We start from the raw sequence: 27,026 nt of genomic DNA on the forward strand, positions 1-27,026 counted from the left end.
GACATCAATTGAAATCAGAATTCATTTGAATGAATAACGTTCTGACGTTTATAGAGGAAGCGAGGCAAGGTGCGGTATCTATTTATGTAAAATCAGCGTCGAACGAATTTTAAATTATTAGATTATCCGACCGATGAACTGAGTCGAGATAGTGCACTATTCAGAATAATATTCTGATAATATATTCAAAATCGGAAAAGAGCCGTAGAAAGAATAAACTGTTTTACCTTCGGAGGAGTGAAAGTAAGTGAACTACAGATGGCAGCTCCGTTGTGTTGTTTATTGGCGGCAGGCTGTGGCGAGGCACACACACTTTCAGAACTGCTCAAGCGTCGTGACGCCATGCCGAGTAATCGCCGAGCCCTTGTTTTAGATTTCACCAAACCTTCGGGCGTACCTTTGATCTTAAACGTACTTTTGAAAAGTCTGCAAAGGAAAACGATGTCTCCATTAGCATACCATTCAACTCGATTCTCTTGTTAATCGTACTTAAGTCTAGATGCTATACTACTGAACGAAAAGACGAATAATATTCACTTTGTGACAACTTCAGACACACCGGAAAAAACTAACCTAAAAATTAGCCCCTTCTACTAATCTATCTCCGTAACCTCAAATTGAATAAATACGTGCTGTTATATATTTTGACTGCCCGGTAAAAGATCAATTTGGATGTATTTTATCTTGTGATTATCGTAAGAGAATTCTTCTATGCGAAACGAATCGAGAAGAAGAATTCAATAAAGGTATAACGTAATGAATATTGAATGAAACGGAGAAAATCAGCTATGACCCAAAACGGCCTTCTATCAGGTTATTTTCTACAATAGAAATCAACGTGTATTATTAATGCTACTACGAAAAATATAAGATTAACCGAAAGGGGAAGAAAAAGAGGAGTGACGACATGCGTCAAACACGGTAAGGATGCGGGATAAAAATGACGCTGTGCTCCATTTATCGTAAAACTGTAAACGCAAGACAATCGTACCGTAAATCACTATAGTGACTCTTACAAAATAGTACCCGAAAAATTGCTACTTTAATTCAAAAGTAAGCATTTCTGAAGCTCTAAAATCGTTCCCATGCACTGAAAGCAGCACTCTACTTTTCACTCCGCAACTTTCCGCGCGGCAACCTCCAAAGCTTCGTTTGAGAGCGCACGAGCGACCTCGAGCGGCATAATCGGTGCAACTTTTAGCAAAACGTACAAAGTATAAAATTAACCGATAACATGAGCGCAAAAAAACGGTAACGCGGGAAATTTTAAACGGATATGTATTGATTAAAGAAAGATCCGTTGAACAATAACCAATGAAATAGAGAGAGACAGAGAGAGAGAGAGAGAGAGAGAGAGAGAGAGAGAAAGAGAGAGAGAGAGTTCACTGCACAAGAATTATCACAAGAATCACTATTGTATTAGCTACGATATAACTAGGTATAAAACAGCTTCGTGTATAAGAATATATACCTTGTACATTGACACACGTCACACGAATCCGACACATCCTCCAAAAACATGTTTACCGACGAAAAACTGATTCACGCTTTCTGAATGATGTAAAACGGAGGAAAGAGGAAGTAAAGGTAGGAAATAATCCTAGTTTGGGTAGGGTTGGCGTATGGTATAACGGAATTATCATCGATTAACTGAAGACTGACTGACCGATCGTTCGACGTGCGACTCTCGGAAGTCAGTCTGTAATACGCCAACGCCAGAGGCGGAATGACAGAGTAACAGTCCTGCATGGGGTAGATATGGGCTTATATACGTAGAGGGGACTGCTTGGTGGGGATAAGGGCCGACCAATCGGAGTTTCTGTAAGGGCCCGCCTAAAGCTCAAGCCCATAACCCTCGCATCAGGGGCACGAACGAAGGATGGTCGATGGCGGTAACCACTTTGGGGAAACCGCTGTGGGGGGCCTTCCTCTCGCATACATGGAGACTCCGCCACTGTACTATACCATACCACACCACATTACAATGCTCCAGGTCCAGCGTGCTTTATGCTCCAAAGCGTAAGGGCCTCCGCACACAGTTTCCGTAGCTACATTACGTTACGTTAAGGCAACTACAATAATAGTTGCAAAAATTTTTTATAAATATAAAAATATCACCTCAGACCTGTTTATTACAAGCATCCTGCCTCAAAAAACTTAACTTTAGCAATCTTTTGTGTGCGCTAAGCTAAGATTAAGTTTAATCCTGCCTTAACGTAACGTAATGTAGCTACGGAAACTGTGTGCGGAGGCCCTAAGTAACGTATAAAGTAACAAACTTGGTAAAATCAATCTTTTACGTGTACTCACGTGCGAGGACGAAAATTTATTACACATTATCACTCTTTCGACATATCCGAATAATAAAGTAAAACAAAAGAAAATGAAAATTGCCTGTAATCAAACTGTACTTGTGAAGGCACTTTGGAGAAACGTTTCTACATATGTAAAAGTCCAGAGCATATAGGAGGAAGCGAGCAGGTAGTTTAAAAGGGAAAAGGATGGAAAGCGACGAGATTGAAGAAGAGGGGATGAGGAGGATGAGGAGGCAGTGTTGTACCTGCCGTGTGAAAATCCTCGAAGAATGCGAGGGTGGCCTCGACGATCAGGTGAAGTATTGTGATTCGGAGAATGAAAAAACGGGCCGAGTCGTACCTGCCATATCCTTGGCATCCTTCGGGATAGCCGGTGCATCCACGAAGAAAAGGAGCGCAAGATGTACGATAAAGACGGAAATGAGAACAAGCGAGCTTTTCAATGGTCCCGAGCGGCGAGCCTGGAGCCGAGTACCGATTGTTTCCTACACGGCTCTTCATATGAGTACGCGCAACTTGCAAAGTACAGCTGAGGCTCGGAGTACAAGAATAATCAACGGCTCTATGACGTCATTCTTGAAATTGCAGATAAAAAGTAAGAAAAGGGTAAGATGGGTGGAGTGGGGGGGGGGGGGGGGGGGGAGCAAGCCGATTGTTCTCGAAGAAGTATGATTTCTGCCGATCGATGACGACGACGACGACGCAAACGAGCGAAGGAAGGTGTGTCCAACGTACTTATTGACTTATGTCCTTAGGACGGCATCAGCTGTCGTTTGACTTAATCGGACCCCTGCGCGACTTTCTTTCACTCGGGTTTCTTCTCGCACCGTGCAGTATGATTCTTCTACCACGATAGGGTGTGTACTACACCTACAATGTTGGCTCGAGCCAGTAGCCACCGACATAAGTAGAAATACTCCCTCCCCTTGCACACACACGCTATATATATATGCTCACTGCAAGAGTTTTGCCATGGGGGAATATAACGCAGACGGAGTCCCCGTTCCCTTCCTCCTCCCCCCTCCCTATATCTCCTTCTCTCTCGCTTTACCGTGAAAACTGGGCAATGGGGAAGTGGAAAAAGTGGGAAGTAGGAACTGGGGGTCGGGGAACCCCCTCGCAGCCAGCTGCCAAATCGCGCGCTGACGGTGACGGCGACGACCACGACATATGCCCAATTTATTATGCAACGACTGTTCCTCCATTGACCCTTTTTTCACTCCAATCTTATCAGCTATCGGAAAAATTATTTTTCGCTTCTTTTAGCGCCTGCGACAAGTGATGCATACACTCATCTTCTTTCGCTGCGCCTTTATCAATTACTTCGCAATTAAGAAGCGTGGACGAGTGATAAGAGCATCAGAGTGTGTAGCACTCTGATGCACACGAAACGATCATTATAAAACCTGCTCAATTTATTAATGTAACAACTGTTCTTTTATATCGACCCTTTCCTCGTTTCAGGCATATCACTGTAGATACTTAAATAAGAAATTAATTTTCGCTTATTCAGCGCCTGTAATGACTGATGCGTGTACGTGTCTTTCTTCGTCGTTACCCGTGTCATTTACTTTAAAATTAAAAAACCTGAAAGAGCGATAAGAGTGAAAAGGCGCAACAGCTTTGTTTACACGGAATGTTTATAACAAGACGATACTCTTTGCGACTGATCGTAGTTTTAAAAAAACCGGATTAACGGGAATTTTTCAAGTTACCGGTCTCCCGGCCAACGTCTCTCGTCGATGACGAGAACCGATCTGGCTTTGATTTTTCTGTGAGAAAGAGTGCAGATGGCTGTTCATTGTGAGGGGTTGGCGCGTGCCAGGGGTGAGATGCATCGAAGCACCCACCGTTTTCCCTCCCCATTCCTATACTTCGACCCCCATCCCCTATCCCAAAGGGATTCTCTCATCCCCTCTGCACATGTCTCGTATCGGATGGTAATTGAAGATTTTTGCCAGAATCTCATTGCGAAAAGAGAAAGAGAGAACAAGAGACTGGTAATAGTCAACGTCTAACCTTTGCCGATTCCTCCTGAGCGAGACGATCGAACTCGAAGAAGCTACAAATTTAACCTCGAACAATACTTTCTGTAGTACCAAACTATTATGGAGCATTGTTGTTAGAATTTTATCATACAAAGGAGGAAAATAATCAAAAAGACTCTTTGGTAACAGTCAAAGTCTAATCTTTGGAAATTATCGCTAAGCGAGATATCCGGATTCTCGAAGAAACCGTAGATTCGACCTTGAACGTGGTTTAATATCGTACATATTGAATGGTAGTTGAAGATTTTCGTTAGAATTTCATCATAAGAAAAAGAAAATGAGTGAATAAGAGATTAGTAATGGTCTATGTGTAATCTTGGCGAATTCCTCCTGAGCGAGACGATCGGATTTGGAGAGGCTGAAGATTCGACCCCTGATTTCGCTACTCTTCGTCGTACGCTGTTAGCAGTCGAAGCAGATGCATCTTTCTTGCTAGGGCAAGCGAAGAATTCGCAATGTGAAGAGACGAGAAGGGGAGAGAAATTGATCGAGTCTCTTGGCCCAAGGTCGCAGACAATTTGAAAATCCTACAAAAGGGAAGCGAGGGAGGACGCGTGAGCCATCGATTAGAAGGATCGATTTCATAGCAAATCAAGCACATTGTCGAGATATTTGTATCGGTGACGTATATATATATATACATGGTCAGTGTAAAGATATCTAGACTCAGCTATCGCTGTAACGCTCTATTAACGATATTTCGTTGGCTCGTGTCGTCAGCTTTTATCAAACTAGCTAGACTCAACAACACAGCAGGCTTATCACTGCTGTATTTGTGGACGTTGAAAAGCCGTTAGAGATTCGCGTGACAAGAAAATCAATGAGTGTTGTTTGTACAAATAAAATATGAATCGGGCTCGCTTGAGTTTATTTGTTAATTATTGGACGTTTTGTTGAATTTGTGCGGAAGAAGAGAAAACGGACAACATTGTGTGCTATTTTGTCGGCTGCGAGTGCGCTGTCCCTATAGGGACGCCAGTCGACTTACGCCATGGTTACTACACCCCCATAAGAGTCCGAAATTCCCCTATTGTGCGTTGGTGCTCCAACGTATTGTTTAATAGAGTGACTTTCTCTCTCTCTCTCTCTCTCTCTCTCTCGTTCCTACATACACACACACACCCACTAATTCCCCCTCGACCACCATAAAGTAGTACGACATACGGGCGCAGCTGGTTTACGCACTGTTATGGCCATAAGTAATCAATAACGCAGTCCAATTTTATCAAAGGGTTTCCCAAACTCGCATATACATACAACGTACAGTACAGCACGCGTTACTCGGTATTCCTAAGAAATCTTTGGTCCTCTCGTAAAAGTTTTCACTCTTAACGAACTATGCAAGAAATAGTCGAGTCATATGACGAAGAAAATTCTCGAATGATCAGAATAGGTAGTAAAAAAAATACCTTCTGGAAAAGGCCTTTCTTGTTCTTGGTTCGAAGAAAGTGATGGTAGAGTAGGAGTGGCGGTCAAGAAAAAGAGGAGGAGGAAGCAGGATAGGGTGAAGTTTGCAGTGGAGAGAGAGAGACAGAGTATGGGGAGGGAAGAATTCTTTGGAAAAATATTGAAGAGGAAACAAGAAAGACGAAAGGCACCTACGGTGAACGACCAGGCACAAGATAAGGTTAAATAGTATGAGGACTGTTTTTCGATGCAGAGAGTGTATAAGCGAAATGATGGTTTAGTATAGAGGTCACTTACGAATATTCCGTTTACGACGATTAACCCGGGTAGTGCAATAAAATTGATTCGTTATAATAAAAGAAAGGGCGATGCACGAGAAAGAGAGAAAGAGAGAGAAAGACAGAGAGAGAGAGAGAGCAAGAAGGAATAAGGGATAAGGATTGAGTTAACGAGGCAATAAAATGACCTTTCTTGCGAAGAAAAGTGCATCAACTGTGTGCGTGTCCCAGAAGACTTAATTCCTTTTCTTTCCTTAACTGTCCTTTCTTTCTGTAAAGTTAACTGACCACAAGACTCACAAGACTCGTGATTCGAGTTCTTCGGTGAAATGGATTTTACGACTCACATGTATATAGTATATATGTAATTATTTAGTATCGTCCTTTCACGAGAAAAGAAAGGAGAGAAGCGGATGGAAAGGAAAGAGACCGAAGACATCGCGCAAAGTAAATCGGTTAATCTTTTTATTGGATAGCAGAAATAATTGTAAAACGAGAAGATACACGATATATTGTCAATAATCCCTTTACCGGAATAGTCCAAGATTTCAACATGCAGGAGTTTTTGGGTAGCCTAGTCTCCATGATCATCGTGGTCGGAAGAGATTCTACCTGACAAAGATTACACTCTCATGTTTTCCGACACGAGTTATGAACGATAGGGAGCTTATCGAGCAAAGTAGAAGTCAAGAAAAGCCGAGGAAACGAATGATGCGTGTGATGACTGGATGAACGCCTCTGCGTGCGTATGCGTGTGTAGCGAAGAAGCGAGAACAGAGCGTAACAGTTTTGGGCGTGAGAGCAAGAAACTTCGAAGATGAGAAGACTGACCGATCCTCTTCTTGACTTTTCTGGTTTTCTCTCCCTCTCTCTCCCTCTCTTTATCTTTCTCATCTTTGCTCCTTCCATCACACGTCGCTGAACGTGATCTTTGGTAAGGTTATTTCTCTACTTTCTCAATGGGACCGCCCGAACGAGTCGTTACATTCCGGAGGAATCCTTCCGACCGGTCCCTACCAAGGGTAATTTTTCTATTAATTACAGGATTTTCAAGCTAAGCCAAGCTTTTCTGCTTCAAGATCGTTCGTTCCTATACACGACTGATCTATCTCTGTCCACTTGAATTCTCACTCTGTCTGCAGGTTTATTTGTCCGATCCAAGCAGGCAAAGGCTTTAGGCTAGTAGCTGGTTGCTCGTATAGCGCTGTTCCCAGGCGAGAGTGTCTGGCTGGGGTGTTCCTCCTCGCGGAGGGCGGAGGATGGAGGAATTTAAATCTCAACGGTCGCGGGAGCGAGTGCAAGTGGGGGCCACGGAACGCAACGCAGCGTGAGCATGACGGGAAGAAGAGGAAGGGGAAGAAGGAGGAGAGAAAGAGTTCTTGTTTGTAAACAGAAACGACCGATGCAGGAGATTCCTTTGCCTCGCTCTGCTCTTTCGTTCTTGCAACGCTTCGTATGTTATTATCGATGTAATGTTATTGGAGAACTTTAAAAAATATTGAGAAGAATTTTTCCGGGAAATTTTTGTCTTTGTAATAAAAATTGCATTACCATCGGAGGTATAACAACGGCAAAATATTAAAAAGCTAACAATTTTATAAGAGTTTTCTTCTTAAAATTCCCCTCTTTCATCCGAGGTTATCGGGTTGGCACGAATTAATCTCTAAGCCGGTATATGTATACATATATTATGTAAACTCCACACGAAATATATACGCACGTATCCCGTTTCCCCCTTTACTTTTGCAGTCTCTGCGTCCTACGCTTTCTGCCTTATTCCCTTCTCCCATTCCTCTCCTCCTCCCCTCTTCATCGGTCCTATCGAAGAGACAACGCTCGCATAGCAACACCAGTGCGATGTGCCAGCGTGTACTTTTTAACCGGGAAAATCTCACTAGTGTCAAACGAACTCCAATGCTCGATTCACTTCAAACTTATACGTATTCTACGGTAATAAATGTACTAACACAGAGTTAAATAAAGACTTCTCCAAACCGTCGCATTCCTAACCCCAACTCCGGAGGGATTGATGTTTTCTCGATGGATTCGAAATGGCCAAGGCAAGCGCTGTATCGTCACAGTTAAAGGCCCCCCGCGGGCTCACTCGCAATCCATACCGAACGTTGAATAATAATACCCACTCGACGTAACTAAAAATTGTCCATCTTCTTAATCTACTTATAAAATCTACAGTTTTTTATCTTAAGACCGAGAGTTTCCATCTGTTGGAAAACATTATGTTGAATTTATTTACTTGGAAAAATTCTGAAAGAGGATAGAATTTACTACAGCTTGTAATTTTCACAAACTAGATGAATTTTAGCAATAAGTGGAAAAGTAGCTCTTGTACTATTGTATCGATCGTGAGAGAATACGTTTGTTTATTACTGTCAGATGCAGAAAATTTAGAATTAAGTTACACGTTGGGCACCAATGGTAGTGCTTTGCAGTGATTTGGCAAAAAACAGATACGCGTGCGAGTATGTATACGTTATCCCTTGGTCTACGATAATCTTCTTTCAGCACTGGCTGGCTTGGCAACAGTTTACGGTTACAACGGCTCGCGGTTTGAAATCGTCCCCAAATCCCCAGCGTAGTCTTCTCCGCCGGCACCACCACCACCACCACCACCACCACCATCAAAATACCGACTCTCCAATGTTGATGCTGCTTTCTCAGAAAACACATTGAAGAATGCGCAGCTCCTGGTTTAATTCCATCATAAAAGTGTAGTCTGTACTTGAGACTTTTTCCAGTTTCTCGTTCCCCAATTCTGGTAAATTTCTCGGGTTATGAAACAAAACACAATTCATTAGACGAGCTTAAAGGTATTCTGCGGGAGATTTCACTGACACGGAGAATAGTAGGTGTAGAGAGAATTCCGCAGAGACTTCCAATTAGATTTAGGAGGTAGAAGAAAAAGGGCCCTATAATCAAGATGACCGCATAATAAGGGATCTAAAATCCGTTCCGTGACGCCAGTCTTACTCCTTTTTCATTCCTTCTTTCCAAACATTATCGATCGCTTCTTATCAGTTGTACAAAAAAAATTGCAGAGTACGAAAAACTAAGAATGGTGGATGAGAAAAGGAGTTTTCGTGCTTCCTCTCAACATTCGTAAATAAATATACAAGTTTGTGGGCCCGACAAAGGGTCCCGCCTACAACACGAACTCAGCCAGGATGAAATTTAAGCGAAGTGAGATACCCTGACTCCCTATTCTTTCTTTCAATTCTCTCTCTCTCTCTCTCTCTCTCGCTGTGACCGACCTTTAAATTCCTACGCTGCGGACACTAAAAACTGAGAGTAATGCAAAATTTTTAATCGGTTGCTTTTTGTTAAATCCCCCTTGGGACGGGCGAGAGGAAGAAAAACTTTTGTGTCTTAAAGAGGAGAGAAAGATAAAGGAGAGGGAGAGAAGCTGAGAGACGGTTAATGTACCGCTAACGCAAAAGAGCGGCGAAGATCGGTTCGCATCGCACAAACCAGTTCCACGTCTAATGGATCGTGTACAAGATCGACGAACCCGCACGCCTCGCCCAACCAAGAAATTCCATTTTTAAGGGGCTATAACAGCCAATACGATTCTGTTTTCGAACAATGTTTTGGTTATCCCGAAAAATGATGAATGTAAACGGATGTGGCGGTACCGAAAGATCGCAAAAGAACCTAAAACCCACAACCGGAAAGGCTCGATAACCGTTGAGAGAGCTGCACACAGCTCTGCTCCACTCTGCTTTCGCTGTTTTTGCAAGGCACCCGGGCCAATTACTCTCTCGCTCAAATTTCATTTCACTCGCGTTTTACGATCTCGCCAAAAGCGTTCTGTTCTAAAAATTCCTTAAGAACTGGCACTGCGTAAAAAGGATGAAATCGAGGGAGGAAGGAAGGAAGGGAGAACGTAGGAATCGTGCATGAGGAAACAAGAGGAAACAAGTTTAAATTATCCGAGCGAGGAGCTATTTTCGCGTATAGGAAGGAAAGGAAAAAGGGAAAGGGAAAAGAGGGATATATAGGACGACATGTGGTTATCTTACAGGTGTAATTGTTGAGAAAAGTTACGGAAGTTGAGTTCGCTGAAGCTCGACTGCCCTTTGCCAGGTAACTGGTAGTCTGGCTCGGCTCAATGTGTGTGTGTGTGCGCGCGTAACTCGAAACTAATACGAGAGAGGGAGAGCGAACGGAAGAGAACGAGAGGGAAAGAGAGAGAGGGCACTTGTAGCTCCGCTACACTCTTTCTTCAATATGAAATCTAGACGATGTCGGAGAAGGAGAACACGAAAGGATGGCAGTCGGCAGGAAAAAAGTTGCGCAACGGCTAACCGTCATTTTGGCAATCGAGAAAAGGCTCGCCTCCTGTGTTCTTCTTCCTACATATTAGTTTACATAATCACGAGGAAATATTGGTACCACGAACACATGTGTCTTCCAATCAATTTAGCCGCGATAAAACTCTCGCAGTGGCAAAGAGATCTCATCCTACTCTGCGCGGTCCTCCTCTTATTTCTTATCGCGGCAAGCATATCGTATCATCGAAAATATCCATCCAATTGTGAGAGACCGGAAATTCCCAGTCCCTGATCCCTGCTCTCTGCCCCCCTCCCACCTCCTCACTCTTCACACAATACATTCACAATGTATAAGGTCGCGTCGACTGCATACTAACTGCAGCTAATGCAAGTGGATTCCGAACACATCACTGGCCATTCCGTCCCCAATTACTACAGTGTAACTTCCAATAAATGCAGAACCATTCTTTACTTTTCCTTCCCCTTTCCTCGGCTAATTGTCCTCCTTCGAATAGCTCAATTTTCCAAGAATTCCAGTGTCGTCGATCTATGGATTTATTGGCTCTACCCTATTGTCTCCTTCAGGTTCTACAGCTTTGTTTGTTTGTCCATTAATGATCGAAATAGGCTTTCAACAGGGTGAGAGGATCGCTGGAGCCACCATACCAGTTATATTGCGATCATCGCAAGACCATAAGACGACCAATGCTAATTGCAGCAGCTTCCCAACTTAATCCGATTTTCTCACCAACCAATTGGTTCATCGTGAATATAGGTCACTGTCAGGTCGACTATTCTTTCTTCGGAAGATTTACAGCCAACTGAAATAAATGCAGAGATTATTCAGCAGGTAAGACAATAACGAGAGGTGCTTCCTCGTGCGAAAAATGGCGGGAAAACCTTCCAGTGCGTTCTCCGGAGCGTTGGCGTGAGATTTACGCGAAGCGGAAACGAAAAGGGAGTGCCGTTGTTCTTCGGCACATATTGTTTCTCCGCTTTGCCATAATTTTTTGTTCCCTCGACATGGAGCAGTGGGGGGGGGGGGGGGGGGGGGTGAGTCGAGTCTCAAGACGGTTCAGTCAAGTGGCGCATAGTCCGAGAAGCCTTCTAAGAAGCGGGGAGGACCTGCCGGGGCTCCTCTCACGCTCCGCTCCGAGCGGTCCTTCTCTCTTCCCTCTCTTCTACCCGCTTTTGCCACCCACGCCACTTCAGACTCGACCACACCGACTACCCCCCCCCCCCCTTCTTCTTTTTACTTTTGGCGGGAAGCGAAGCAGAACTGTACATAGTACACACGCACATACCTGTCTTCTCTATTCTTACAGAGAGAAAGAGAGAAGAAACAAAAACCCTCGGGAGAATTCCCAGGTATTCCCGATTTATAGCCATTCGATCGAGTATGGAGAATCGTACCTACAACGCATTGTGCTCTCGGCACGAGAGAGATAGAGGAGACGCGTGCGTGCGTGCGCAGTGCGATTTCGGCGCCGAGCAGACATTTTTAAATACCACGGCCAACGTTTTCTCTTTTAAAGAGAGCGACTGAGAGGGGAGGAGGGTCCATCCTTGGCACGAAGCATCCTAGCATCAGCTGACTGGCTCCCATGCTGAACTGCCCAGCAGAGTTCGACAATTTCTTTTTTCTTCAAACACAATTTTTCACACTCGTCTCTTTCCTTGTTTTCTATACAGGTATCGCGAGATAAAAGCATAATCCCTTCTTATAAGTCTAAGGAATAAGCCATTTAAATGTATTCATTGAAAAGTATCGAAAGGCGACGGAATCTTTTGAAGCGACGCATTTTAATACCTCAAAGAGCCTGAAGAAAAATGCACGGAGTAATGATTAGACTCGCTTTGATCTTTACGCGACACGATACGCTTCTCACAGCTCTTTATGTAAAATTGTGCGAGTGGCACGTTCGTTCATTGATAGTGAAATTGATCGTAAATAAAGCTCGTAACTCGCAGCGTTTGCCGACAGAGGATTATGGAATTTTTATCGGATGAATGACATATTTTTTGATTAATCTATATAGCAGTACCAGTCACGCTTATTAACACGACATAATAGAGTAAATTAATAGTAAGAACTTGGCAATTTGCTATGATTCACGTATTGATTAAATATAAAAAATCTCCAATGTCTTATCTTTGTCCTTGTCCAAGTAAAACCTTCGAAGTTTAACAAAGAATATTAATCGAATGGCTGAGAAGTTATTCGATAAATCAAGCATTACTAGCTTCATTTATATTAATGATAGAGCAGAGTAAAAATTAATGGTGAGAGAACCTGGCAAATTGACAAATTGCCAAAATCCACACCTTCATTAAGGGTACAAAATCATCAGTGTCTTCCTCGTCGTCGTCGAAGTAACACCTTCGAGGCTGAAAAGGCGTGCTTGTGCGATTATTAAGAAGGGAGGAGGGGCCGAGTCCTATGGAGACTCATCAAGAGAACTCTTGTTTTTCTCAACGATGATTTCCCGTAGGAACAAATGTTGGAAGAAGGCAGTTTGGCCTGCTATTTTCCCTCCAAAAATTAGTCAGCTGACTCTCTCTCTCTCTCTCTCTCTCTCTTCCCCTCTGATTCTCCCTGAGGGGTTGGTTTCGGTACGGGTAGATATAGAGAGGCCCTGGGGCCGGACCCATATCCGTAGCCAGGCCAGCTCTCTCGAGCTTGACAGAGGCCGAGGCCATTTTTAAATCCCCCTGTGCCGATTTAAAAGACCGCATACCTTGTCCCGCCGTGCCAGCTCTCCCAGGCCCTTCTTCCCCTGCCTCGCTCGAGAACGCGGGCCCTTTTCTCCTTCCTTCCGTTTTCTTCGTCCTTTATCTCAAATGTCGTTTCTATCATCCACACCACTTTTTTCCTCCGAATACCACTACTCTGCATGGATTGCAGCAAGATACTCGTTAAAACCTCATCTCCCCAACTCCCTGATCATCGTGTACTGTACACGATGAGAGATGGCCAGTGGTGCTCCTCCTCCTCCCTGAAGAGAGATACTCCGGTAAAAAGGGCTCGGGTACCCTGGGCCTGAAGAGAAATGTAGAATAGATTAGTCGAGGTGGTCCGCTTCGGTCATTCGAAGATCCGCCACTTTTTCATGGCTCCTAATAATTGCCGAGGTAAATGCTGTTTGCTCCGGCTATAGCCACTCTCGGTAAAGTCATTTTACGCTACTTCCCGTTAACTTTTACAATCTCCATCGAATCATTTTCATATATATATATATTTATGTATATATACCATCTAACCTTGGTCCACGCTCCTGTTTCACGGATGGCGAGCATGTGCAACAGCCTTTCGGGTTCCATCCTTTGCACCGCATGGCAACATCCTTCGTTTGCTTTCCCGCCAAAAGCACTGCCGGCCCATGAGGGAGAGAAAGAGAGTGGGGCAAGGTTTTTATCTTCCTGAGAGACAAGGCCCAGCCGAGAAACTGGCAAGCAGGAGCCTCTGTCGTAGACTAGTCGCTGATAAATATTGTAAGAGGATGTCAACCTGTTTGTCCTAGTGTAACATACGTCGAACACTCCTTCCTCGAGTGCTTTCCAGTTCTCACGCGTTTATTACGTTAAATTCTAATTTTCCTATAGGTCTGGTGGATTTCCTGTAGTGATGTATATATATATATAACAGCTCGTTACACACAGGTTGTCAGAGAGAAACTGAGAAAGAGGGGAGGGAAAGAAATTTATCATTGCTGTTGTGTGAGATTTAAAGAGATGACCCTCCTACCAACAATAACCAGAATTCCCATGGAGAAGAGGGATGCACAGGTTGTTTCTTTGGTTCCTCTTACGAGTCGCAAGTCGCGTCTTTTGCAGGTACTACAGCGTGAGCAAAGTGGCCGAGATCTTCCCACACCTACCTGTGATTTGACTCGACCTACCAGTTTGCTTCCCTCCCTCTCTCTCCCTCTCCCTCTGCATGTCTCCTCAGAAACGATCCGATTGGGATCAGAGTCAACCCTCCCTGGGGGTGCAGTGGTAACTATTTACAAAACTCTCTCATGACATTTTTATTGGGAAAAGAGGCCAACGTTTGATTCCACTATACTCCTCGGACAGGCTCACCTAGTTCTCTCGCTCCTCTCTGTCCCTCATTGTTCCGAACTCCCTAGGAGACAATCAGCTGAGCACGACAGTACAGGAAACTGGTTCTTCGCTTGGCGGGAAAACCTTCGGCCAATGGCGGGAGGACGCGAGGAGAGGAATGTGTTCTGTCTTCGCCCTCGATCCCGCCACCAGTCTCTCTCTCTCTCTCTCTCTCTCTCTCTCTCTCTCTCTCTCTCTCTCTCTCTCTCTCTCTCTCTTTCAAGTATTTCTATCTCCTTAACGTTGTCGCCCAGCGTTTCCATTTAATTTTCTTCTAATTCCAAATAAACACTCTTATCAACGGCGCGCATTCTCGAATTACTCGAGTGGCTCGGTTTGGTCTTCAAGAAGGGAAATAACTTTGATATCATGGTACAAAGAAAGTTTACATTCCAATCGAAACATGATTTTCGGCTAGAAATATGAAATTTATGTTCGATGGAGGCAGGAACCGTCCTTGATGAATGTCGACGTGGCACCCACATTACCCACATCTGGTTTTAATAGGAATAAGCGCGATAGCCTGGTAGCTGAAGAGTATCGCGATCGGTTAGTGGGAGAGCTGTCTGGTTGGTGGGTCGAAACGTGCTGCTTGATTTTTTAACGGTCGCCACCGCGAAACGTTGTAGTGGGGGCGGAAGCTGAGGGGGACCGACGCGAGAGCGAGGAAGAGCCTCGAGTTGAGATGAGAGAGGCGGAGAGGCCAACATCGAAATAAAGCAAAACTGAAGGCTTTGGGCGAACCGCACTTTGCTAAGCTATAACGAACCGACCGAAGGTTCTCAACTGAAAACAATCACAGAATATTTTGCACACTTGCAGTTACCTCATACTTAGTGTAGTGATATCAGTTTGTAATAAGAAGCACGCAAGCTCCTTCATATCTTTGAAGATTAGTCGTTGAGAAACGAATACCTTGTAGAAAGAATTATTTGTGGAAGTCTCTTGTTTCCAAAAACATCCACTGGACGATCTCAGAATATTCTGGACACTTGCAGTTACCTCATACGTCGTAGGATATCCGTTAGCAATAAAAAGCACGCAAGCTCCTTGATATCTTTAAAAACGACCTGCTACAAAGGAATACCTTGTACGAGGAATTTTTCGGCGGAGCTCTCTTGCTTCCAAGAATAAATTTTCAAAGAAAATGTCGGTTAATGGTCAAAGAAAAAGAAGAATCGCACCTACACCTAGGCTTTCCACTGCGTGGTCCATTCATTGTGAATTGAAACGGGCGCCGAAAGCAAACAAAAAGCGGGGAATAAGTAGAAGGTAGTGAAGAGCCAGTAAACCACTGTAAAAAGATGCCAAGAGGCGAAGGGAAGTGTGCGAGGTATTTTACCTCTAGCGAAGAAAAAGGTCACAAGTTCTTCCTTTTATTATGCATGGACCAATGGAGTAACCCTTGCCCTCCGCCTTACTTTTCTTTATCTCTCTTCAACCGAATCTTCCTTACCATACTCTCGAGATTTCACATAAATAAATAAACATGAAATGCAGATATTACATAAGAACCTGAAGAAAATTTGAGTAAATTGTTGAGGAGCAACTATCGATGGAATTTTTAGCAAATATTGTTATAGGAGATATTTTAAATAATTAAATAAAAATCAGACACACATATCACCTAAGAAATAAAAGAGAAATGGAGCAAATCGTAGAATAGTAAACTGTTCATAAAGAAAATTTATAAACTGTGTCAAGAAAATTTTTTCTTAATATAGAAAAATACTAAATTAATTCTGAATCTTTTTAAACGATTCTCAGACGTTCTTAATTAAAACAAATGATTTCATGTAAATAAATGAACATGAGAAATACACGTATCACCTATATAAGAACCAAAAGAGAAATGGAGTAAATCGTGGAAGAGTAACTGTTGATGGAATTTTTCGTGAATGAGACTCGAGTGAAAGATGAATGAATGAATGAACGTGGTTCGTCCTTCTTCTTGGCTGCCGCCTGGCCTACCGGCTTACCTATGTCACCCAGGTCGAGAGATGCGTGAGCCGAGTGATCTGTACAAGTTCGTTGAAGCAAATACCTCGAGTCTCTGCTCGGTCGTCTTTTTCTCGCTCTTTTTGCTATCCGATGCCTTTCTTTACTCGCGTCTGCAACGTATCGCGTGTCTCGTTATCCAAACCTCCGTCGCTTAGCTTTACTCGACGCTCGATCTTTTCCCGCTCTTTTTGCTATTGGACTCTTCGCTCGTGTGTGTAATCATCGCTCGTCTCTCGTTATCCGAGGCTAATTTTCTTCGAAACGCTACATCTGCTTTTCACGTCGAGTGATCAATTTTATAAATTCAGGCGAAAATATTCATCTTGAAACTAACCAATCACATATATTTATAAAATAGTTTCGGATTTATTATTGGTTCATTTTCAGTTAATAATAAATATTTTCTCGGGATTATACGCATGATTGATTCTTAGAAAGAAAACTAAGATTTTTATGTCTGTATTCTGTTTCTCTTTAATTTGCAGAAAGATCCGTGAAAAACTTAAGGTCGTGTTTGCGAAAATTGCTGTCTGAGGCATAGGCAAAGTTAAATTAACTACAGAATATTCAATAATAAAATTCATATGAATAAACCAATTGACAAACTTTCATATGTATAATGTCAAAGTCGATAGGAATCTGTGATTTAAATCTCTATACTGCTAATAACACCCTTTTTGGAGCTTAAAAAAATCGAGCGATACTCGATTAATCTGTTATCAGAAACTACAATTTATGCATAATGAAGAACTCAAATTTTGGAGTAAAATCGCTGGTAGCTTATGGATTAAAGCGAATAATTGAAAACTTGGTTTGGTTCAATTCAAAATAGTCTCTACAGTCTCACCCTTTTTGCAATCCAATAACTATATACTTGTTTTTATAACAGTAACGTGTCCCGTTATTGAGAGCTTCCCTCCTTAAAAATGCCAAATATTTATTTAAGAGCAAAGATGAAAACAAATTCTGCTTATACCTTCTAAGCTTCCGGAAAGCTTCTCGAAAAACTTGACTGATATGCGAAAGAGCAAAGTCGGTGAGAAACTGTGTTAGCACGCGAATGAATAAAAGGTCCATTCCAATGCCATAAAGCTTTGAATAAGCCCTACAATAAAAAGGGTTTCCTGCTCCTTTTCTCGATGGCCGGACGTCCTGCGTGAGAAAGTCCTTACACGGAAGCGGATAATTTGATTACCTCACTTGAATGGTACAGCCGAGAAAGAGATTGAATCTTTTATTTTTATGTGGTATTGTGGTACAGTGTAAAAAATATGTATGAAATGTCGACAGTCGTGGGCAACTTTGTAGCCCACGTCTATCCTTATAAATTTGTATAGAGCTACTCAAGAAGAATTTGGTAATTATTAATGCGAAATTTTTATTAAATTAAAAATAGAAATTTACATCAGTCGTGAATTATAAAGTGGACCATGACAGTATTTATAATTTTATACAAATTTTTAAAGAGTTAAAAGAAAAATAAACCAATGTTAATTCCTCGGTAACTTCAAGGTACTTCATAAGTGCTAATTTGCTAAGTTTAGGGTAATTTGTGCAACATTATTTTGGACAAAGTGAACAACTTCTAAATTGACAACGGATCCACTGCGGAAGAAAGATGAGAGACACATTGTGGCCAGCTAGCCACGCGTAATGCTCAATGAATAAAAAGTGTATCGTGGTCGACGTCGTTATTTCATAGAGACCGAAGGCCTGAGAACCAACTGAAAAATGTTATTGTCCTGGTATTTGGCCTGTTTCACGTGTTAAAATGCCGAGTGCCATAGTCCCTAGAGTTTTCCGGGATCAAGCAAACTTTATATTCGGTCGCTTTCAAGCAGTTTCCGAGAAGATCAAGACGAGAGAAAGGAAGAAAGAGATATATACAAAACGAAGAAAAAAAACAGAGCGGGAATGTGCCGACGAGAGGATACTCTAGGTTCGCGGAACTATAAGCCACTTCCACACGCGAGGAAAACCTGTGCACAATGCGACAGGAAACGTAAAATATTTTAGGAAGCAACACTTTTTCTAAATGCGAGCAACAATTCTATAGGCGAACAATTTATTGAATGATTCAAGCGGTTTTTTGTTAAATTTAAAACATTCTTTCGGATGACACCTTTGGTAGTTATTGCAAATATCAAATTTTAACCAAAGATTGTAATAAATAATTTGGACCAGTATAGGTTCTGGATTGTTTAAAAATATAATAATTAAATAGTAGACACATCTATGGAAAATTATTTGGTGATATTGTCATTTGTACATGTTAATGCATTTTGCACAAATTATATAAATTTTGGTAAATTGAAGATTGACAAATAAGTTCGATCTTTCAATTTTTCGGAAGATCAAGATTTATGATAAAATTTTACTTAATTTAATGATAAATAGTTAATGAACGAGATGCAAGGAAAAACAATTTCGTTTGCTTGGATATAACTTTGAATTATGGTAAGTTCGGTAAAACTTGTCTATAGATATTTCTGTTATATTTCTTGCGGTTAGCAGGTATAATTGTTCCCAATAAATATTGTCCTGCGTACCGAGGAAATAGGAGAAAATAAAATTGGGGAAAACCCATGAAAAATTACTTTTAAAAATAGAAAACTCCATATCTTAGCTATATGCTAACTGATTTGAATATTTGTACTCTTACTCTCAAGCTTATACTAATGTTAAGCAATAAAAGTTTCATTAGAATATTAATAAAATAAACTAATCTCAAAATATATCGATCGAAAATAAAATTAAGGAAAACATGATTAAATCTTCGTGTAAAAGATGGTAATGTCTCAGTTTTTTTTGCCATCTAAACATTGCCATGTCTCATGGTGCTCATCGATAGCAAATAAATTGTTTAATCTTTTAGTTCATCAAAAGATTAAAGATCGCAAACAAATAATACAAAACTTGAAAATATATCGTTAATAAACAACGCGAGAAAAAATAGTTTAAATTAGAAACAGTAGTATATGGACGATAAATAAATTAAGCAACAATAACATCGTCCACACACTACTCTTTCTATAAAGCAAGTTTAACAATCACCTCTACAAAAAAATAAAAAATTCAAATTCGTGAAATACAATTTTTAAAAATTAAAATATAAAGATCGCGTGGAATTAGCACAAATAAAATTTGATATTAACATCATCGGTAATATTCGTACTCAGTTATAATTTCTCAACGCGCGATTTCCCCTCGCTTTTGAAACGCTATTGAAGCACACGTTGAAAGGGATAATTGTCAATTGGCAATGGAGCTTTGTACATTCGTGGACACGATTTAAGTGCTGGACGGTGGGAAGAAGGAGCCGCGCACAGACTTGATCGGCTCGTGCTACACAGATCTTACTTAGATCCCAGAGATCCCGCCAGAATTTCAGAATTGAAGTTTTCAATGCTCTTCTTGTCCCAAAACGCCCTCGCACAACCCCACACAGGGGCCAACGCTTTTTCCTTCCTCAATCTAAGAGAGCCTTCCTCTTCCTGGGAAAAATACCTTTGGACAAATCGCACGCGAGATCATTTTCCTTTTTAGTCTCTCACGGCTTCTTCTTTCCTCGCCTCTTACACTGACATAAAACTAACCCATCTATTATGGATAGCACGTATGGATACGTGTACAACAATTCGTAATATCCAGTTCAGTGACTCACCGAGTATTGTTCGTAGGATCCGAGTGGCACCGATTGTAAACCCCACCTGAAAAAAATTCACAATTAATACAACAGCAATAAATCATCCCTCCAAACTACCGTGTTAATTACGCGTCCTTAAATTTCTTTGGAATGAACTATTTGTGTCTCGTGGAGTGCACATGGCTCGCATGTGCCGCTGGTATGGTACATTGCGTACTCGTAGAGTGAGAGAGATAAAGCGAGAAAAAGAGAACGTACATATTAAAGCAAATGTGAGGTAGTAGATGTTCTCATAAGTTGTTAAAAACAATTGTAAAATATACGAGAATCTGTTGCAGATTACACATCATCAGAATTAAATTACCAAATATTTCACAATAAAATGCATGGACGTAAATTAAATAACAAGCTTTGACATCTTAAGAACAAACTTGTACTAATTTGTTACTTGACTAAATTAAAGCTTGTCTTATAGTTGATTGAATAAAGGAGTATATACAGCCCAGGTATAGTTCGCGTAAAAGCGAAGACGAATAAAACAAAGTGACATTATTGATTATCCAGGAGAAACTCGTGTCGAAGTTGTCGAGGTAAAATTTCCAAATGTGAGTATAAGATAAGTTAGTTATATATATAGAGGAGGGAGAGGGGGAAGGGCTCTAGGGGGTGAGGTCAGTGAAATGGGGGATTGCTTCTGAAAATAGATATCGGGATAAATTAGAAGGTATATTCTGCTTCTGGGTACCGCTGGGGTGAATTGAAGCAGCCGTGTGCACAGCACTCCCCTATCATAAATCGAGGACACATGGCATGGCACGGGCATAGCACATAAATGCATAGCATAGTCGGTAGCCCGATACAGACTATCCCAGCAACTGGCTTATAGTATTTTCAAAACCTTGGATTAGAGCAAAACCGGAAATAGTAAACGGTACATTGCAAAATTTTGTCAGTTTATCTCAAAAGAACAACGTTGACAAAAACTAATAGTGCAGCTTATTTGGATATACAAATGAAAAACATCAGCATATTTTGAAAGATAGGGGGAGGGGGGGGGGGGGGAGAATGAGAAGGAAGCTCTCCTCAGCTGTGATTCCTTCCGATAGTCTCACCGTTGTTTCAACTTCTCCCCATCCTGTGAAGCTATAAATGGCACGCGCACTGCTCTTTTTCTGTTCAACACACTCGCAAACGTCGTCAAATTTTAATGTAGAAGGAAAGAGTATCGATGTATTTAAAGTAAGGAAGAAGCTTTTCTTAGCTGTGATTCCTTCCGATAGTCTCACCGCTGTTTCAACGTCTCCCCATCCTGTAAAGCTATAAATGGCATATACACTCCTCTTTTCCTTTCCAATACTCTCACAGACGTTGTGTAATTTTAATATAGAAGCAAAAGCATCAATGTATTTCGAAGGAAGAAGCTTTCCTTGACTTTAATTCCTTTTGACGTCCTCACCGTTGTTTCAATGTCTCTTTTTAATCTGATTCTTTTCAGGTTAACTCTTTTTTATCTTCTGTATCAGTTTGGATTCAGGAGGTGTGTTTCCATTGATCCACTGTGATGTCGTTCTCATTGAACTTGAAGTTACAAACATCACATACACTGCTCTCTTTCTATCAAATAAAATAATCAATTTCTTGTGTCGCTCTCTCTTCAATCCCTCTGCCTCGCAAGAACTTTTTATCTCAAAGCAGCAATGTAGAGCAAATAGAGCATAACAGCTGAAATTAATGCAGAAATGATGATTATCGGTTTATTTTGAAGAATAGAAGGAAGAGGAAGCTCTCCTCAGCTGTGATTCCTTTCGATAGTCTCACCGTTGTTTCAACGTCTCTCCCCATCCTGTTTCATTCTTGCTGGACTTCAAGCTTGTAAGTGGCACGTGCACTACCTTCTTTCTTTCCTGTACACTATTTCGTTCCTTTTGTCTTTCTCTCTGCTTCGCACAGGTATACAACAGAAAAGGAAAGCTAGGCTCCGAAAAGACACCCGACACTTCTCGAGGAACCTTAAGAACCCAAAAACTCTCTCCTTATCTGTTTAATGAACAGAGAAGAATAGACAATGGGACAAGTGTGTCTAACAGAAGCACATACAAGAGACTAAGTATCCTTGTCTGGGTTCAAATTTGACGAAGAGACGATGAGTAAACAGAATGTAAAAATTATGTATCAGAAAAATATCAATGCATTGAGATATCCTAAACATTAAAGCGATTATATGTATATCAATTACACATTTGATTTCCCACTGTATGAACATTATAATGTAGCTGATATGTAATTTTAAGTTTACGTTTGCTGTGAATGCTCCACATGAACGTAAAACGGGTACGTAGGTCTGTCTAATTTTAGAGTAACAGTTATTTCTTGACATCCGTTTCCGACGTGAGATTAACATGCACGTTTCAGAGACTGAAGAGCACAGTGCCAGAGCAGCAAGGTCATTGCTTGAGAAGTTGAGTTGAGCGATCAGGGATGGTCTCGCCTGAATCTCAGAATGTACGAATCGTCTACGCAAACTTGGATGGTTGCATCTAGATGGAGATTTATATCTGTAGGCAGTATGTACATACATATTAAATACATATATGGTATATACAGTAGGGAAGGATAAATTGGGGGGCCACTCCCTGGGACGGGCATATGATCACACATAGGGTGTAACAGGGAAAAAGCTGCCACCTGGTGTGCCGTAGTTCAGTACCGTGACGTATACTATATATACGCTGCTTGCTATCCCTCCCTTATAGTACAAGCCATATTTATATACGCACACTCGTGTGTGCGTGTATGCACCAGGAAATATAGCCCAGCTATCGACTTTGGCTCGTGCCATCGTTCATTCACTCATACATATATATGCTGTGCAGTCGACAGCACGTAATTCGTTAGTGCCAAACACCTACGAGGGATCTACACTCTCACCTAGACGTTAGACTCTCTTCTCTTCTTATTCCCCTCCAAATGTCAAACAATAAACTATAATTACACAATCAATTTGAGGACAAAACCATTGTTGCTTGGACACACCTATGATCCAATTATGCAAAAATTCATCATATTTTGTAAAAACAAAGTATGAGTTTATCAAATCTTGATTGTTTGTAGATAAACATATGATAAATCCAGATTTGCAGCCTCATTTTAATTTAAGCAAAAGTTGATGCAGATGCAGGTCTTGAAGAGTGAGTCTTCTTGTTGTAGTTGTACTTTTTACACTTTGGGTATACTGGTTCTTGTTCTTCAAGTAGTACACTACGAGAAATTGATTCGTTAAAATTTCAGTTAAATTCACCTCATACTTTCTAGATAAAATCCATATCTACACGATAGCACGAATGTATTATTCCAATTTCTGTGGTATAACGAAATATAGGAGTGTAGCTGGAACAAAAAGCTAATGCTGATTATTTCATTACGATTTTAAAGGAGGGGGAGGCACACGACACATGCTACGGGGTAGCAAGGTCCACTGCAGGGGCTGATACAGAGCAGGCAGGCAGGGTACCGTACAAGTATAATGCAGTACAAGGTGGTGTCTGCTCGCTCAGGCAAATAGGCAGACGGACTGAAGGACAAATGGGGACTTTTGCACGCATGGAAAAATTTGCAAAATTAATTCTTCACTTTAATAGACTCGAAATCGAAGTGAAGAGAGAGAGAGAGAGAGAGAGGGAGGGAAAACTCTCAATGATGGATGATGGTTTTCGAGAGGACACGTGGGTGCTCGAGTATCGATTTGAAAAAACAGTAACAGAAGCATAGGGGAAACGTTAGAGACCGGTTGCACTGGCACGTGCCACGGTTACAAGCTGCAACGAATCTAGACTCGTGTCCTTATCAATCGACAAAGATGAAAACTATGCTATAGTATAGTATAGAGAAAAATCCGAAAGGGGAGACAAGGTATATACCGACGATCACGAACCCTATCGGTCGATCCACTTCCTCGTTCCAGGCTGTTTGACTCTTCGTACTTGCCGCAGTACCAGTATATATACACACTAAACGAAAAAGCACAGAACCGTATCGTCTTTGCCATGTGTCGTGCATTCGGAAAATGTACACAGGTGCAACCGCCAAAAGTCTGTTCCCTAGTTGGAATGAAAATTCCACTTTTTAACCTTATCTTTATTTATGCACGTCCTACCGTAAGATACCGCGCGAGTCGCGAGACTCAGCGATTCCCTCGTTCCATTCATTCCAAGCATCTGCATAGACACGCTGAAACGTGCAACGGTCACGTGCAAGAACCAGTCGTCCCCACTTGCAAGCGCGTGCGTGAATTTGTGTGTATGTATATGCATATTACATTACGAGCACAGCGGTCTGTCCTCTCATGTGGCGGTTGAGTTGATTTACAGCCAATATGCATGAAGTTTACGGCTAATCACTCATTGTCATCCTTGCCCATTCTCAAGTACAAGTGTCGATAACGAGCCAACCAGTCGGACCAGCGTGACAAACTTTATCGTATTAACGCTGAATAGCGTAGAGGTTATGGGCGTTAAATGAGACCCTTAATGACGTCATCGAACCTTAGCGCCAACGCGAAGAAAATAAGATTGAAGCACTGGAAGATCAAATTTCATAATGTTGAACCAAACCGTTGGAAAATGTGACGTCATGAAATACCTACGCTATTGGAGAGAATCAACTTTCAATATTTGTTGAGCTTTGAGTCGTTTCTGGCGATTCCTCACAATACACAACACTGTTTTCAATGTATAATCGAATTAACGATTATTCTTCTCGTGGCACGAAACTCAACTAATACTCAAAACGAGCATCAATGAGTTGAATGAAAAGACACCTTAAACGTGGCTTTTCCCTCGCACCGCCGCCATAATGAACCGGAAGAGACATATAGGAGGGCACGCGCGTGCTAAGTGACAAGGTGCTAGGTTATGCTGCAGTTCCTTTTCCTGTGGGTGGCGGTATGTATGTGTAACCTTTGTGGAGAAGATACAAGAGTACTATTGGTCTTTTTATAAAACCAACCGATTTAATTTACCTCTCATCTCTTCCAAACACGATCAACAAGTATACGAATGGATATCGATCTACATCGCGATTGTTCCACTTTAACGCACAGTTGATAATTCGCCTGGTGCTTCATAACCTCACTTGCCATACCATATGGCGCCATCTACTAATTGCACGACTTTTTGCTACTCGCACTAACTGCTTATGGGAAAAGTATAGGGTAAACAGGGAATGGAAGTAAAGAAAATTCCCTCACATAGGGAGTGTTTACACTATGAACAATAACGTTGGTATAGCACTAAAGGCGTCCTCCGTGAACGCAACCACAATGTCATAAACCTTCCTAACACTTTTCCGGGCTCAACTGTCACGTTTGAATTTTTAAGATACATTTATGCCTCCGTTGCAATGTAAAATAGTATGTACCTGTTCTTGAAACGTCTGTAGATGAACTTTTTGCTGGGTGAAGTACCATATACCATCAGTGCGAAGATGGATAAGGCGTTATGCGTTTCTCCGTCATCCTCTCCATTAAGTAAAAAAAGTATCGTACAGATTCTGAGTTTTGTCGAAATATCAAAAGGGAGAGATTTTGAGTATTATTCAGATGGTGTTGTTTCTTCTGGTTTGGCGCTCAAGACTAGTTGGAGGGGAGGAGGAGGGAGTATATTGGCGAGGCAAAAGCAAACGAGTGGCAGTGTGCCAGCGAGCCAAGAGGGGTGAGTCGTGCAGCCGGCACGCGCCCAACGAATTTTTCACCCAACGGATATCCCAGGGAATTCTATTCAATGTCTTGGAGGACTAAAGACATCGTCCTGACGATCGAGCCCCGTTCTCTTGGATGCAACGCGCGAAATTTTCTCTTCCCCGATGCAATACCTGATTAATGATCCCCGGCAGTGTTTCCCAATCGAACAAGAGCCAGAAACGAAGCACGATATGTCCATCTGCGTGGTTCCTTAATTGAACCGATTAAGCAATCATTCCTTACGAAAGAGTGAGTTGTACCCTGTGTCGTTATGCATGTTGGGAATTTTCAGTGGTTCGCTGTTAAAAGACAATGAAAAAGGTTTAAGACGGATGATGGAAAGAAGGTAAGGAGAAAAAAATAGATTAGTAATTCGGAGCAGGACCGTTAAAGGTTGCCAAAGTGCCACCCCGTGTCTGGCAGAATGTTGCGGGACCTGCCTTACCGGCCATACAGGATATGCTAATACAATTGGCGAATATGTTAGAGCCCAAAATCAACTAACGTGGAAGAAGTTCAGCAGCGTGCTAAGAAGAGCCCGGGAACTGTAATAGCCCCTCCCCCTCCCCTTGTTACTTATACCTTTCAAGCATTGCAGTGTATTTCAATGCTCGAGCTATTCGCCAAAAGGAATTTCTCTATCGATCCCGTAGAAGGAATAAGGGGAGAGAAGATGAGTATAAGATGCATAGAAAACGTTGCTACGGTCATGGTAAAACCTGGTAAGCGTGTCTACGCTCCCGGGACAGCAAGCAGAGGCACAAAAACTTCTCATAAATATTTACATGCCTCGTGCCAAATGCGACGCAGGGGGCAAGCGATAACGGCACGATTCAGAGCAGTTTTTCTCCATACGGTTATGGTTAAATCTTTCGCTTCAGCATCGCGATAAACAGGTGAAGCAAGTTTTGGTCGAAAAGGTATTTCCACCTTATTACAGTCGCTCTAATCGAGGCTACATTTTCCGTTGGGCACATGCCCGGCACGAGCTGCTTCAACGAGCCGAAACCAACCTTACTTCCTTCAAAATTTCCTTCTTCTCTCTCGCTTTCATCGTTACGCTTCGAAAATCAATACGAGTCGTTGCGATCGTTTCGAAATTAATATTACTGTGCAAAGACGACGAATGTCGATCTATAGCTCCAAGGTTCTTTAAACTTTAAATGCTCCTCGTCCCTTTAAATTTGCCATCGGACAAGAC

At 41.9% G+C, this 27,026-nt stretch overlaps 1 protein-coding gene across 6 annotated transcripts in view; it reads right to left on the minus strand.

The window, feature by feature from the left end:
* Nucleotides 1–27,026, minus strand: part of LOC136775626 (M-phase inducer phosphatase-like) — a 32,842-nt gene that overhangs the window by 2,794 nt on the left and 3,022 nt on the right. For 2 of the 6 annotated variants that reach the window (XM_066730576.1, XM_066730575.1), the window contains 2 exons: nucleotides 20,107–20,152; nucleotides 228–426 (listed from right to left, as the gene is read on the minus strand). In XM_066730576.1, coding sequence (XP_066586673.1) covers nucleotides 228–426; nucleotides 20,107–20,152 — 245 coding nt within the window. Of the gene's footprint in view, nucleotides 1–227; nucleotides 427–991; nucleotides 1,131–1,471; nucleotides 1,680–20,106; nucleotides 20,153–24,019; nucleotides 24,040–24,241; nucleotides 24,665–24,730; nucleotides 25,046–27,026 lie in introns of those variants that run through there. The other 4 variants (XM_066730577.1, XM_066730579.1, XM_066730578.1 and 1 more) reach the window with 4 other exon arrangements.

Source organism: Prorops nasuta, unplaced genomic scaffold (genome assembly GCF_024137725.1).
Source record: "Prorops nasuta isolate Cenicafe-Biocafe unplaced genomic scaffold, Cenicafe_Pnas_1.2 PNAS00008, whole genome shotgun sequence".
NCBI lineage: Eukaryota > Metazoa > Arthropoda > Insecta > Hymenoptera > Bethylidae > Prorops > Prorops nasuta.